Source organism: Pyxicephalus adspersus, chromosome 1 (genome assembly GCF_032062135.1).
Source record: "Pyxicephalus adspersus chromosome 1, UCB_Pads_2.0, whole genome shotgun sequence".
NCBI lineage: Eukaryota > Metazoa > Chordata > Amphibia > Anura > Pyxicephalidae > Pyxicephalus > Pyxicephalus adspersus.
In genome coordinates, this window is record NC_092858.1 from 100,223,684 (window position 1) to 100,240,453 (window position 16,770).

A 16,770-nucleotide genomic window follows, 5' to 3' on the forward strand; every position below is an offset into this window, starting at 1 on the left:
CCCAGAGCACTGAGTAAAAATGGAGCCAGGTAAAGCATTTCAGTGGGAGATGCAGTACATGCTTCTGTGCAGGGTCTGTTACCAGCAAAATGTGTTTGTGTGACTCAGTAACTATTCAAAAAGAAAGGGACACGCTGCTGATATGCTAGGGACAGAACTGCAGCAAATTAAATAGAAGTGTGACTCAGCTTCTGGCAATAATATAAGATAAGCAGAGCTGATATACCAATCAAATCCATTGGTGGCTGGACTGAAAACCGAAGGTGTTGCTCAGTGACAATTTGTGTGACATTTGTAACAATTTTTAATTGCATCACGACACATTTGTAAACTTCTTAGTAAAAAAATAATTTAAAAAAAAAACAGAAAAAGAATCAAAACACTTTAATTCAAATATACAAAAATGGACATCATTTGAGGTACATTATAAAAGAAATTTCTTACATACTTAAACTAGATCAGGGTGTGTTTTTTTCCCTTCATGGGAATCAGAAGGACCTGCAATTTTTTTTAAGGTAGCAATTCTATGATTTTGCAGGATGAGATGAATGTAAATGTAAGGGCAATGATATTGCTGCATACTGTCTCCGTCTGGGCCCATGAGAGGAAAAACAAGTGCAGGTATGGTTAAACTTCACAATCACATATACAAATGCTAAAATAACGCAAACATCCCTTTCACACATTTACATTACAGCATACATACGGAGGCACAGTGCAGACATTGGCATAACACGATAACCTTATTGTGCTTGTGTATGGTTTTTGTGGGGCAGATTTATAAAAAAAACTGAAGAAAAAAATGTCTGGCAACCAGCTAGATGTCTGCCTAAAATGCCCAACCTGCAATTGTAAACTGTTTAGTAGCTGTAAAAAAGCCTCAATTATTCTTTCCTCAGTTTTTAAAAAAACAGTCCCAGTCCCTAAAATGTACCTGTGTTTTGCCTGAGTAGGGCAAAGCAACATGTTTACTTAAAGCCAACTCCCACAATAGCTATCTTGTTTTGGTTCTCCTCAATTCCCCATTTGCCACTAAGGCCTGTGTTATGGAGCTTACACAAGGCTAAGGACCGTGTCTACACCTATATATAACAGTGCAGGTATCTAAATGGCCAGTCACCAAGCCAGGGACAGATTTAGATTTGATGAGGCCCTAGATAAATACGATGTGGTATGCACAGCATGCTACCTCCCTGTACTCCTTGCCATTCTGTCAGCTTGGGCCTCGTAAACGGTTGGGATCCTGGGTAATTGGCACCTTACTCTAAAAGAGGCCCTGCAACAAGCGCTGGCACTGATATGTGAGAAGATAGGAACTTTTCTTTGCTCCCAGTAGGAGTAGAAGACGGTATGATTAGTATGTAAAGCTTCTGTTAGGACTGGCTTTAATGTCAATCTGCATGGCACAGTTTTAAGGAACTTAATTTTGTACACCCATCAGATTCTTCAAACTGAACTAGAAAGGTAGTGTTGGAACTAATCTGATCACTGTAGACAACAAAAAAGTTTTTCCTGTAGAACACCTTTCCTGCTAGAGACCCCTTTTTCTACAGTGACACTTGCCACCTGTCCTGCACATGCATCACAGTTACTTAGTGTACATTCCCAATGGCATGCAGGAGTGTTGTTACTTTTCTCCATTACAAATATTGGGTATGCTCAACATTTTGTATCCTCCATTAGCCAACACAGATTTTACAGGATACATGAGCAGAAGATCTAAAAGGGCCCATTCTGTGCCCACCACAGCTGCCTTATATCTGTATGCAACTACTTTTTGGTACAATGTGGCTAATTTCTTAACACTGCTTCACTCCATTATATGAAACACACTCTTTATCACCCCATATATAAAATATGTGCCTTTGCTGACAGCAACAGCTTTAGACATATTACGTCCAGTGCAAACAGACCTGCTCATGTGCCACCACAACGGTTCTGCAAGCTCTGCAATACCCAAACTCGTTGGCTAAAAGCTCAGAATATCCTAAAGTGCTCTCCTACAGCACAGGATGCATGGTGCCTGGTACGTTTCTTTAAAATATTATCACTGGGTGCTGATTGGTTGCTGGATGTTCCTGTTTTCTATTCCCGGTGCACATAATAGCTACAGAGCACTCCATGCTAACCTCCCCTTCATACAAATTAATGTCTATCAAAATAACAATACATAGATAGAAAGTAACATTCTAAATGTGTAAACATGTGCTATTGCTCTCTGCTTGTATTCAATACTGAAATTGTTTCCTGAAATATCATTTGACATGGTTGCAAGAGTGACTCCATGATGTCTCCTGCAAGCATAGAAGAACCATTAAGGCTACGTATTAAACCTGTGATCCAAATCATACATTAGTAGGTTTGCACATTGTGATTTCAAAACAAAAGAAGTAGAATAAAATATTTCCAAGAAAATCTGCCCAGTGCTGAACAAAATGCCTCCCTGAAGGCATAGCCATCTTCAGTGCTCCAGTTTTCAGTTGTGCAGCTGTGACTTTAGTGTAGTAGCATCCCATGATATGAGAACACACAAAATCATCTCATGACTGCAGTGGACATTTTCTATGATGCAGTAACTAATACAGATATTACTAAGAGAGAATTCTATTAACATTAGAATTTGTGCATATAACATCAGTCAGATGTTATTTTTCTTCCAGTGCAGGTTACAAAATTAAACTAACACCCATATACGTGCTAGGCAATCCTTTTTTTTTTACCTAATTCTACTTGTTTACAGAATTCTCAGTTTGAACATTTTTTTTATACCTGAGCTTATTTATTAGACTAGAACAGTAACTTATAGGATCAAATCAGAATAATTAAATATATATATATATATATATATATATATATATATATATATGTATAGGAGTCATTTTGTCATTTGCTTACTGCTCATATGCCTAATAAAGGAGCCCACATATATTTGAGGCTAACTGGAACATGATAGCTAGACTTTCAACATGCAATTATCCCCTAATATTCTTGATAGCTAAAGTAACCCTTTTAACATGAAAATGAATCCAGATAACTACAAACAAAATTTAATGTCTCATTTTCATATTATTCTAATAAGAATAGTCATTAGGTGGTGGTCATTACTAAAAACCTGCAATACTGAAATTAGAGCTCCATTTTAGTTCATAGACAACCTTTTTAACTATTACTATGCTCCAGTGATCAGTGCTTGAAGTCCAGGCAGTTGTGGTACTCTTGGCACAGAGGTGTCATTGAGATAATTGGCCGGTCTGTGAAGACAGACGTCATGGTAAAATTTCATAGTTTAAAACCAGTTCAGGTATCTCAGAACATCACCACTGTGTTTTGGTGCGTTAAGGCATTTTGACCACTGATCTGGGTTATTAGTATGGAACTAAACTGAGACAGAGAAGACAAACAGGGAAGGGTGTTGACTATGGAGGATGTATAATGAAATAAGAATCATGGTGAGGTCTAGCCAGGCCTGTGAAAAAAACAAACAAACATAGCATTAGTATTATAAAACGTCATCTTGGTAATTAGTCTGCTCAAAAGAAGCATATTCATTTTATGTACAGCCTAGTGGGTTTAATCAGCACCTGGCTTTTTATGTTCTGAATACTTCAACAGTGAGATTTGCCTTTTATAATTCCTGACTCAATTCATTGTGTTTCCATTAACCTTTGTGTGTTCCAGCTAATTCTGTTATATTCTCCATCAAATATATTTATTGAAAATCCGAAAGGGAGCATGACAGTGGTCACTCCAAATCTCCCAGGGATATGGACCTGCTAATTTTTCTTCTGAATGGCCCTTTATTTAAATATCTTGACAGAGAAACAGAGCTACACACACTTAGTGGATACAACACAGTCATTGAGTACTTCAAATATTGCAACAGGACACACATTCCAGCAAAAGAATGGACAAAAAAAAACTACGTGCCTATTTACACAGGGTGGGTGGGTGGTTGTCAGGTGTTTACTGGAGCTGTAAAATCTCATGCAAACTGCCCCATATGAGAAGTGTAGTTTTGCCTAGCATATAAAAGGCCACTGTTTTGAATTTTTTATTTACCTAAATAGGCACCCTAATAGGCTAGTAGCCCAGCATCTCTCTACGCCTAGCGTATTGTCTGTGCTTATAAAATTTGGGGAGTAAGGTGATTGGACCAATACTCTATATATTTGTATAATTATTCACAGTTGGCACAGTCACCCCATTTAGTCTTTTACTTATTATTACAAAGAGGGTATTGTGTCATATGTGCTCTGATGGGACCATGACACATAAACACCTATAAATTCTGCACCTTGCTACTTGTTCATGGGAAGATTCTAATACACACACTGTAACAATGTAAAAATCCGGATAACTTAAAAAATGTTCAATAGCTAGTGATTCTAAAACAAGGTCCTGGACAGGGAAGGAACTGAAACTCAAGCAATGCATGACAAAATGTAAAAAATGGAAGTCAAACACCTCTTTATAATTATTGTTGCACTAACTGAGCTGTAAAAAATACACAAGCCATGTCGTGTTTTATTATTCTACTTATTTCTTCCTATATTGCTGTGTACTGAAGCTGTGTATCACTTTAAAAAGGCCCTACCCAGCAATCTTTACTTTTTTTGAACCATTTTGAAAGACATACAATACCATTGTCAGTAATTGTCAGATACACATATTAGTGCTGTAACCTACTTGTACAGTGGCTGCAGCTGAAGGTGTGAGGTCTTCATGGGAGCCTGATATCCATAGGAATCATAGGAGCCAATGAAATCAACTGCAAAATAGAAAAGCAAGAATGTTTTTAGAATATTTTGTAGATACAAAATGTTATTTTATCATTAAATTATACTTTTAAAAAAATTTCTTACTTTTACTAATTACTTATGGCATTCCCAGAAGTCTCATTCACCTGACAGTTTTATTGTTTCACTGCCATTTCCCGAACTTCTAAAGAACAGGCCCGACAAATGTCCTTATCTTTTTAGCAGCAAGCAATTTTTTATTTTCAGTAAGCAACTTGTCAAAGGTACTGCTCAGAACGGTTGCTGTGGCAGTGCATCCCAAAGAACACAATCCAGCTCACTGTATAAGAGCTCCTAGCTCTGCCTAAAGCTATATTGATAAAGCCTGTACTACCTGAAAGCATTGGAGGCAAGGTATTTTTTTCAACTTAAAAAAAAACTATATGTTTATCAAAGCTTTTTCAAATTATTGATTTTGGAGGACACAAGGGTGCCAAAAAAGCAGAACCATTTACCATGGAAAATTGTTTGTTTAAATCAGATGAATGCAAGGATATTGTATTATAACAGAGAACAATCACTGCAGGAGACAGTTTCAAACTGTGCTCAAACTGATTTTTTATCCAACACAAACTTGCCTGATGTTTGGCTTTAAACTGAACATATAGCAGCATATCATGATGTCTGACCAAATATGAACCTCCAAAATGTGAAAGTAGCTATGGAACTAGTTATACAAAGAACACATACTTAGATGTATGCAGAACTTTTTCAGTTTACTCTAGCATTATAGTAATGTAACATTTTGACTAGTAAGCGAAACATATTGTTATGTATATTAATATACTTTTATTGTGTTAAAAAAGAATGAAAACTTAAAGCATTACTTACAGCTGTCTTCTTCATCCATGAAAACTTTGCTGACGTAACAAGCATACACAAATCCAAACAGCTGTGTGCAGGAATGCATGGAAAGAAAAAATATTATTTTACACATATATTAGAACACAAAGAAAGCAAAAAATATTTTGTGCTATTATTGTAACTTTTACATAAAAGAACATTTTTGTGAACATTAAAATGTTACCTATTTGTAGGTAACACTATCTCTATATCAGGCATTTATCTTAGCTAAAAAAATGCCTGCCTGTGCAATAATGAAATATGCATGCCCTAGAAATACATAATGCAGACAGCTGGTCACAACTATATATATATATATATATATATATATTGAAATGGCTAAAGGATAAATTATATGACTTATTAACTTGTATTTTTGCAGCTCATGTGTATCAAGACTGTATTACACTATATCATTGTTATAATTCTGGATTCTGGTTTTTAAACGTGTCCCCCATCTCTGCTTCTGTGTCACAAATGAGAAAGCACTGCCTCCTAACCAGGGGATTTTAATTGTGTCATATCACAAATCATTCAACTACATGTACTACATTTATAGGAGAATACATAGGGCCCGATTTTTTAAAGCTCTTCATAACAAATCTCCATAATATAACATAGGTAAACCTGGGTGTTTTTTTTTTTTCTTTCTAGTACACTCCTGCTATCAAAGCAGAATTGTCAGGTTAAGTTTTGTAAGGCTTCTTATCTGCAGAATTTTCTGCTGATAACAGACATTCCAAAAGTTTAATACAACAAAAGTGATGTCAGAGTTAAATGAAAGAAGGTTTTGTTGCCAGTTTGACATTTCTTTGGTAGCATGTGTCAGAAACATAGAAGAATTATGGCAGTAAAAAAAACAGGTGGTCCATCATCTCCCTTTTTAATTTTTTAATCTTTTTGTCTGAATATAAATCTATGTTCCTTCCAAACATGTTTAAACCCATTTAGGTAAAATATGATTTTCTAAGGTTAGTTTTGCAGTTATGTTCTGTTAGTTTGTGGCTCTGTACCTGTGTTCTTGATCTTAGCTTCAAAATAAGGATATTGCCCTCCTTCCTGAACTAATGTTTCAGCCGTGCCTGCACCTTTTGCATTCTTTCCTTAGGACTGTAAATAATTAGCCTGTTCATCTGTGTTTTGATTTTTGGATCTATCACTATTTTGTGGCTCATCTCTGCACTAATTCTGTCCCATCGGTATGTCAGTGAGGTCTGAATTAGGGAGGCAACATTGTTTGCTAATTTTACAATCATTTGAAAAAGGCACCCCCATTTCCCCATTATAGTTCTGTCTCAAACTGGAGACAAATTAACCTACATGGAGTCCTACTATCTAACAATGGGGTAAAAACAGCCAGACTATTATAACATTTAAAAGAGAGAATATTTCCATTTTCACAAATACCTATTCCTTACTGATTGCGTTTGAAATGGAGAATGTTCACACCCGAAAGTATACTCCCTATATATTCCAAACTTACTTAATGTGCAAAAATTTGCATTTAATGCATTTAATAATTTGCAATGCCTTTCTGTTCTGTACTCATGAGTCCCTATGATATAACCAATAAATACATTTTGAATGGCATAAAGGAATAATGAATAAAGTTTTATAATAACTTCAATACATTTTACCCTACCATTTGACCACTGACTACCCACTACATACACACATATTGTATGTATATTCTAACATTGTCCCAGGGACCACTGAGGTTGTCCCATGTTGGATAAAGTGCCCAAGTTAAGTACAATAATGTTCACATATTGAACTCTCCAGACAAGCTACTCACGTTACAATCAAAGATAGGAAGCAGACAGAGCACCTCTAGTCACCTATATTGGTTAGGGATGCTAATAAAGTATCAAAAGCCAATACTATGCCAAGACAACAGACTGAGAGAAATGTCTCTCTCATCATTTCTCTCATATAAACAGCCTTGTTGTCAGAAGCCCCCTCTTGCAACCAATGTCTGACACATCTTATGTATAGTCCTACTAGCATCAATCTCATTTGAGGAACTTAACATTCATGAAAGGTATACCTGCATTTCATATTCTCTTTATTTAGAAGGTAGGGTGAAACATTTATGGAATGGTTTTGCTTCCTGCATGCTTATTTCACATCAGTGACTCAGAAAGACATATGCCAAGCAATTAGTAGGTTTTAAAGGAAATTGGCAATTACAGCTTCTGCATTATTATCACCACAGGTTTACTTTAGTGCTACAATGCATGCCATGACATATTATCTGGCACACTAAAAAAAAAAAGCTAAGTGCAGTTTTGGGGAACTAATCACATGACTAAATGGGTGTTCCTACCATTAGTATTGATGAAAGCGCTTGCACTTGCCCCTTTCTGTATGTTGGAATAGGGCAGCTCTTTGCCTATTTTAACATCTCACTAAAGAGGTGGCAAGGATTACTGTGTCAATAAAATCAGTTTTTAAATAATGTATTCAAATATACTGAACAATTGTAGTACATTTCCAGCGTTAAAGCTGAACCTTAGCCCTCAATCCAATAATACATCAATAAATCTACTGTTTAATTCAAGTAGAATATTCAAGTACCCAAATATGATATGGTATCAGTGTCTTGCAATTCCCTATACCAGGCATGGGAAAAATACGGTCCAATGGGGATGTTTCTCTGGCCCTTTGGGTGGTGTGCGGCTCTGGCCGGTGCCACCCTGAGCAGGGTCAGGAGAAGAAGCTGTGGAACGCGTCCCCGGATCTGAGCCTGCGATGGGGGAGTGGGCGGGTTGTGTTACTGCACAGTGGGCGGGGTTATGCCATGAGATCATGTTCAGGGGTGTCATGATGGTATATTCCCGGCCACTCTACCATCGACCCGGCACCTCTGGAAAAATTTTTTTCAGATTGAGGCCCCTGACTAAAAAAGTTTGCCTAACCCTGCCCAAATACAATATCACTGGGAGATGGATGAAAGGGGCTGGGTCCTGAATCAGATATGCTACAAATTAATGTGCTAACAAGTAATATGCTGATAGCAGGAGAGGGAGCTGAGTGAGTAGGAAAATTACTTAGTTAAGTATTACAGTTAGTAGGAGGGTGGAGAGGGTGGGCTGAACACAATTGGTGGTGTTATCCAACTGACATGTTGTTTCAGAGTAGTGTGAACTTCAGGAGTGGGGGGGAAAGAAAAAAAAAAACATCCTTTGGCAGGTAAAACAGCTTCCTGATAAGATTTTCCCCTGCATTTGTAGCTTTTTGTCTGGAGTTCAACAGTAGGACATCTATCACTACCTTAGTGGGAAAAATGTAAGAAGCCTACAAAAAATGTTTGACATTTTTTACTCGTTTTTATACTTCTGTTGTTTATTATCATGAATACTCACCGCTAGAAAAATTTGTAAAGCGCTGCTCAGGGCCTCAATATAAGGATAATCAAGAAGACATCCAGTTACTGTTACCATATGATGATCAGCCAGTGACAGGGGGGCTGTACGAACTGGTGTCACCAGGCAGCCTGGCCCATTTTCCATCCACCACGATCGGTGCAGGGAGGTGTTAAAGTTCATTATTAGGTCCCTGTGCTGTGGGGATAATATTTACAAGTTTTACTCATATATTACAGACAACAAGAAAATAATAATGTAGTCTGACATAAATAGACTAGGCGTTTCATATAAATATTTTAAGAAAGGAAAACAACCTTTTTTGCAATCTGTAAAATTTTATAATTATTTCAATATTTTTTTAGGTGCTAGTTGAACAATGAGAGAAATTATAACTGCTTGACGCTAGCAAAATATCAACATTTCCTTTGTAACTATTTTTAAAATATGATTTACTTAGCAAATGTTCAGTCCTAAGGTAGACCAAAAGGTTAAATCTGCATTGGTGAAAGATTACATCAGTGAAAAATTGGGACGGCAGGGTATGCAAAAACATAAAACTTACATGTCAGCTGGAAATACCAGCTCTGATTTAGGTCATACATCCTAAAACTAAGATATTAGGTCATGAGACTTGTATTGGTAGGTGAAGGAAGGAAGGGTTTCATTAATTTTTACTGAAGACGGTGCTAACCATGAATGTCCCATGAGTAGACAGGCCAATTTATTTTCCATGCAGCCTGCAGAGAATATGGCAACTGAAAAATCTGAACTAAAAGAATGTGTATACTTCATTTATTTTGTACATGGCACAGGGATGACAGTGACTGTATCCTTAAAAAACATTTGTATATAAAAATTTGATACTAAAAAATACTTGTTTAGGGTCAGTGACTTACCCTTTCTCAGCATTTTTAACACGGATGAACTTTTGAAATACCTTTCATGTCTTCAGGGAACCCCTTCTATAATTTCTATATTCTCAACTCACAGTACATTAGCATGGGGGTCAGTGGAAAGAATGCCTTTTACATTGCTGGCCAGGGGAAGAATGTCACCCTTACAGATAGCCAAAAAGATCTATGGTGTCACTCAAACTAGCCTAAGAGGCGCAAATTGCTCGTTGCTTAAGGGACCCTAGCTGGTTAGGAATAATGGACTAATCAAATATTGAAGGCTGGATAAGTGTGGGAGTCCTACAGTTTAAAATTTTCAAAAAACAAATCAGCTAAAGTATCTCTCTTGACATCTCAATGAACTTGGCAAGTCATGATTTAATAAGAATGAGGTGTACCAGATGGAAGGTGTTAAAAACTTCCCTTATGAGGAATTGTGCATTTAAAAATAATTTATATGTGGGGAAGGTAATGCATGTAAACGGCATCAAAACCAGCACTAATAAATCATCCCTTTTGGATAACGTCTGAGAATATAAATGTCAAAGCATTTGATCACTTTGAGGCATGACGCATAAGAGCACTGCGGAGCTTTACAAAAAAAAAACAGAAACATAAATGTAATTGTAAGTGGCTGGCCAAACAGTTTAAAATACAAAATGCTGAAACAGCTTACCACTCTTTTATTTCACACTACATTTTCATGAATATGAAGAAGTACAATCAGTAAAGTACAAAAGATATCATACCTGTGATAAATGTCCCACTTCCAGGTAGAAACAGATTATAAACGCATTCCAAGCCACCCATAATGCTAGCCACACTGAATACTGTAAAGAGATAATAAAAAAAACAAGGCAAAAATTAAGGACAAATTTTTGCATTTTCACACAAAATTATATCAGTGTAAAACTGAAATATTATAACAGTAGAAAAGACAGCCAAAACACTTTTGTTAAGCAAAGTGGTATTGCAGATTCCCCTTGCTCCCTGTGTTGTCATTTGACCAGGAAATAAAAGTAAATCTCCCTAATGGAGGCACAGACAAAAAAAAAATGACCTGATAGAATTTGTACCCCATTTCTAAAAAAGGAGGTGTGGATGAAATTAAGCTTGTATGTGTAATAATGCTACAGAGAGCCAGCCTGTACACTTTAAACAAAGTGCATCAGTCCAAAAAGGTTGCCGAACACTGGTCTTATTGGTAATGATACATTTACAGTAAGGGAAAGGCTGTTATTGCTGCTGACCACTTGACATCTAGTCATTTGGGTGATTAGATCCTAGCAAAACTGTAAGCATAGACATCCACATAGCCATACAAAATTGAAAGGCAGCATTGTGAATCTTTATTACTAGTTTTGGTAATGCATGGGTTTCCATAAGGCACCCTAAACCCTCCTTACCAATGTATTGCAGCAATGCACTTGGAATGGCCAATGCAAAGATAAAATTAGTTATAATAGAATATTAATGTATTTTTTATTGTGTACAATATGTACATTTCTAGCTTTTCTCTGATACTTTTTAAAAATAGGTACGAGGTACTATATAAATCTTTACTCATTTCCCAGCTTAAAGGGGCAAATATCTGGAGCCCCCAAATAAAAGCACCACAGGATTTTAATATGTTCCACAGCAGACCCCCTGCAACCATTTGGGGGAAAAGGCTGTAAGGATGGGACCCTCTCTGCCAACTTTATTTGCTTTGTTAGGGCAAAGGCCTGGTATGGCCAGGAGGAGAGCACATACTCACTGCCTCCCTTTTTATGGTCAGTTTCCATGCCTTGAACCAGGACTGGTTTTAATATTAGGCAGGACCCATTACTGCTTGACAAAAAAAAAAATTAACAATGGAAGTGTGCGGCCAGTATTAAAATCACAGGTTCAGCAACCTATATAAGCTACAAATGCACAGCTTGAAAAAAAGAAACACTTTAATACACATTTCAACTTTAAACCAGGGATTAGTTTTAATATTGAGTTAGGCAAAGGAAGTAGGTGAATTCTGGGGAAATTCAAAAAATTCATCAATAGGACAATTAGTACAAGAGTTTCGAGTGAAGAACAGGTGCTTGGTAAGGGAAACTTGCTAATTTGTGAACATCAATTAAATTTATTATCAGGCAACAGTTTTAACATGGGCATAAACCACCATCATCAGTAGAAGGAATGTGGAAAATATAATGCCCGCCAGCACAAAGTTGAAAGTCAGTAAAGCATCTGTTGTATTTATGATAAATTCACCCATAAAGTTACTACCCACATACTTACATTTAGGGAATTTATTTAATGTGGAGAAATCAATTGTTATGCTTTGTTAAGGAATAACATGCGATCCATTAAAATTATTTATATGCCAAATCCTAATACCTATGTTAAGAGAGGAATTTATATAATCTTTTTTATACATTACATGTAAAAATACAATCATTATATTCATTTTGTTGACCTATTAGGAAGATGATAATTTTCACAATTCTATAAAATGACCCATAAGGAAGAACCCACTCCTTCACTTTCCTCTGAAACAAAAAAAGATCAAAGGGCAAAATGTACCACAGTCCCCATTGTGGGACCTGGAGCTCCAAAGGCCCTTGGGAATACCTCCCCTTCTCAGAAAGATATCTGCAGACCTTTGATCAGCCAGGGCTTTATGGGCGTCATTTAGCTGTCTAGAGAAATTATCTAATTTTGTATCTTTAATATGACAGGCAATTGACTAAAATATTTTAAGGCTGTAGCTGTGTGCCTAACAGTAAGCGAAATGTTTTCCCTTTTTTATTTTAATCAAACCAGAGTATTGTTCTTGGCTTCTTTATACAGCAAATATTTACAAAGAGATTAGATCTGTCAAATGACAACAGCTTTCAATTGCTAGGATATAAAAATGAGAAACAGGGCTTGGAATGGACAATTGCTCAAGAGTGACAGATAAATTGAAATATGTGGATTTAATATGTTCTGTTGGCTAAGGATTTTGCAGGCCAGTATTGTGGGTCAGATAACACATTGAGATTGTCTGTTTCATAGATGGAAAAAATGGAAAGCTAAAGAAGTATTTGAAAGATTTAACACCCCCCCCCCCCCAAGATTTCAGTTTTGGTAATTTAATTGCATTTAATAATGTTGACTCAGGCTATGTATACACATTAGATGATTTTCACCCGATACGAGAGGTCGGATTCATCTTGGATGAGAATCTGTCATGTGTACAGAGGCCGTCCGATATTGTTCATGGATTGTCCCGACGGATCCATGAACGACAGATGTTGAACAACTGCAATAAAAGTGAAGACAGGAGAGCGCAGTGGGATTTCGCTCGCTTGTTCTCCCCTGACCCCTCTCAATTGAACAAAATGGCACTGTATGTACCGGACTCATTCGTTCATCTTTCAGCCTTTTTTCAGTGGAAAAGATAAAATATCGTTTCCAACAACAATAATTGAGCATGGGTATGCAGCCTAAGGGTGTCTATACAGCTATGCATGCAGATTACTACAAGCCGGGGGCAGAAGGGTGACCTGGCTCAAGCAGTCTGGCAGTGCAATCCTGTAGAGATGTGTAAATCTAAATAACTGGTTCAACAGAATTAAAAATCTGCAACTGTGTTAAACATCGCCTATAAGAGTATATTGATTTTGTATTTTGCTTTTTCAAATTTCAAACACATAGGAGAAAGGTACTTACTAGAAATCCATAAATGTACCGAGAAGTCCTGAACAAAGTATAATGTGTGTATACATTTACACTTTAAGAGCCCCATTAGCTTTTTCATTGTATGTTTCCCTGAAGCAGGTTATCCCTACCTTCCTTCTGGCATGATATTGTTTACACAACTGAAACTAAAGGGTAATGAGAAATGAAACCCCAGATAGCAGTTAAACTGGACAAGATTTCTGTCCTTTTTTTCACCAACCAGAACTACCAACACACTTTAATGATAAAATAACGTCTGTGTTCAAGAGTCTTTTTGTTCTTATGAAGACAGCAGATCTTGGCTTAGCAATAATAAAAAACACCCTCTCAATGCTTTCCTTACACCTTTCATGTTTAAAGCAGACAAGCTAAGCAAATAGATAGTCATTAAACATTACAACAGTGTGTCTTTTGATCATTTTGAAGAATGTCTATACTTACCAATATCAGGTACTTGGATCTGTAATGTAGAGTGCCAAATATCCCCAAGATGACTGCCATGATGTGTAGGAAATTGGCTAATATTGGAGCCCACTGGTAGCCAAGGAAGTCAAAGATTTGTCGTTCTAGTGCAGCTGCCTGTTATAAAATAAAACAAAACCCCCAGGGTAAATGGTCAGTGTCCTAGGGCAATAAGGAGGACAAAACATTCATGTCTGCTTTACTGAAAGATTATCCCATAAAATTGATGTGACCTAGCAATGCTACAAAAGCTAAAGACTCAAGGCTGAGTGGTCCATAAAGTCTCCCCATATAATCAAATATTTATTAGATTTATCCACTGGGCCTGAAATATTATTGAACCTGGAGCAGACAAGGCACATTATATTACTAGATCTATCAATGTATATATTATTTATAGAAATATCTCTCTGTCTCTAAAACACTGTGTATCCTGATAAGATAATCCTCAAAGCTTCTCTCAGACATGTAACTAAAGAGTTAAACAAGAATACTATGGCAGAAGGCATGGAGTAATTAAAAAGCTTTTAACCACAGAGATATTCAAGTTAAATTGGATTATTGAACTGTAAAGCAGACAGTCAGATAGTGCTTAAAAGTACTTTGGGATTTGACACATGCATATGTACAGGTATGGAATTGTCACTGTGAGATGCACCATTTTGTACAGGGAAAGTCTTGAAACATACTGCTAAGCAGCAAAATGACACAGACAGCTGTGAGGTTACTATTGTGCTTTAGCAAACTTATTTTCCATACAACAAAAAAACAATTTAGCAGCAATACCTAAACCTTTCCATATGCACATATGTCTAAAAATACAGTGCTACCAGATACACAAGTTCATTGTGTGGGGCATTTTTTATTTGCACCATACACACTCTGTTGTGTAATATAAGACATCACAATGTGGAACCCACAAAAAACATCCAACCTCAGTCCCTGTCTTTTATGTTTCTGACCATTTCCTCTAGTAAGTCTTGACCGTAATTGAGTTGATCCAGTCCTAAAGTACTTAAAAAAGCCAATCACTAAAATGCTATCTGAACGTTAGTGTGTTCACTATTTTTCCAAGTCTTTCTCAATCTTTTCAAAGGCACACCTATCATTAAGACTTGGTTGTCCTGCCCTGAAGGCCCTTGTTTAGGTACCTCTTGTTAAACAATGACACGGTTCTGTTTCTGTTGCACATGTATGCTCCTGAGTTGTTATATGGGCTACCAATGAGGACTGGAAATGGCAGTTTTAACACCATGGCCTCATTCATTGAGTAGATCCCCGTCACTAGTGGTTATTAAACCTCCAGTGCCCCGGGGATCCCACACTGTTCTCAATGAATGTGGCTGGCCACGACTGCATTTATTGAGAAGATTACCGGCACTAGAGGTTAAATGGGGACAAGTCTCTCCATTCATTCACCTCTAGTGCTCTGTGATTGGCTGGGGAAAGGAAAATCCTGATGACGCTTGAGCTGTCATCAGGGTTTACCTTTCCTCAGCCAATCACAGTGCACTAGAGGTGATGAATGGGGAGACTTGTCCCCATTTAACCTCTAGTACCCGGGGTTTTCACACTGACAAGAGGATTCCCACGGCTTTTAACACATTTTTTATACACACGAATTTTCACTGTGGAATCCTGTGTTTTTCGTGTGTCGGGTCTATCCGAATTCAAACAGCCATATTTGGGTCGAATATAAGGACAACCGGAATTCGAAAACACCAACACTAGCTACAACCCATCCATAGGCACTCATAAAATAGATGTAAGACCTACATGAATGACACCCAGGGGTCTGTTTATAAAGCAGCTAGTATCAAATTCACTGACACATTCCCTGGTGGAGAATCTTCTGAATTCACATAAATTAGTGGCAGTAATTTTTTCTGCGACAGGGAATGTTTCAGTGAATGTCAGATTACTTTATAAATAGACCCCTAGTGTAAAAATGTTAGTGTTGCCAATCTCATAAAGCATTTGCAACAAGCTGCTACCTACATGCCATTTTCTGGGGTTGATTTCCTAATGGTGACAACAGTGAATGAAGTCTTTGTAACGTGTGTTGCAGTCTTAGACAATGCCGAACCACAACTGGGAGACAAAAACAGAGCATTGTCAGCCTATAACTGTTCAGTGTCTAAACGTGAATCTTTGTAGCAGGATCACCGGGTATCATTCTAGAGAGAGCTGCAGATTTATAAATATTACAATTGACTTTTGAAATTACAATAACATGTTAATGCTCATTTGAGTTGTTATGGATAAGATTTACATATAATTAAAATTCCTTATATAAAGTACACTTGTACCTCCATAAAAAAAACTGACATTTCTGGCTGCTGCTTAACTGTTCTTTTATGATTCCTTTAGGAACATCCACACCTTCTGCAACTGTTTTTTTTTTTTTCTAATCGTTTGCAATCTGCTTCCCTTGCTCCAAAATCGTAGGTGTTGGTTTCCTAGCCCACTTCCACTAGTTTTCCTGATCACACACTGTGAAAGGGACGTTTTTGTGTCACATTAATCATGGAGAAGTATGACTTTGGTTTAGAAGTATGTGGGTAGGTGAGTAGTTACAACAACCTACCAAAGATTCATAGAGGAGATTAGACTGTGAAAAGTTGCCATGACAGTATGTCAGTTGAAGGGCAGAGCTGAGGAATTCAATGACATACAGCATGATTATTATTATTATTATTATTATTATTA

At 37.0% G+C, this 16,770-nt stretch overlaps 1 protein-coding gene across 1 annotated transcript in view; it reads right to left on the reverse strand.

The window, feature by feature from the left end:
* Positions 1-369: 369 nt before the first annotated feature.
* The window catches only part of NKAIN1 (sodium/potassium transporting ATPase interacting 1), a 27,066-nt gene continuing 10,665 nt past the window's right edge, over positions 370-16,770 (reverse strand). Inside the window, exons 2-7 of the mRNA XM_072420718.1 lie at positions 14,041-14,178; positions 10,650-10,730; positions 9,005-9,202; positions 5,628-5,688; positions 4,687-4,768; positions 370-3,466 (exon numbers count right to left, since the gene is read on the reverse strand). Of these exons, the coding sequence (XP_072276819.1) occupies positions 3,457-3,466; positions 4,687-4,768; positions 5,628-5,688; positions 9,005-9,202; positions 10,650-10,730; positions 14,041-14,178 (570 nt within the window). The 3' untranslated portion in view covers positions 370-3,456. The remainder of the gene's footprint in view (positions 3,467-4,686; positions 4,769-5,627; positions 5,689-9,004; positions 9,203-10,649; positions 10,731-14,040; positions 14,179-16,770) is intronic.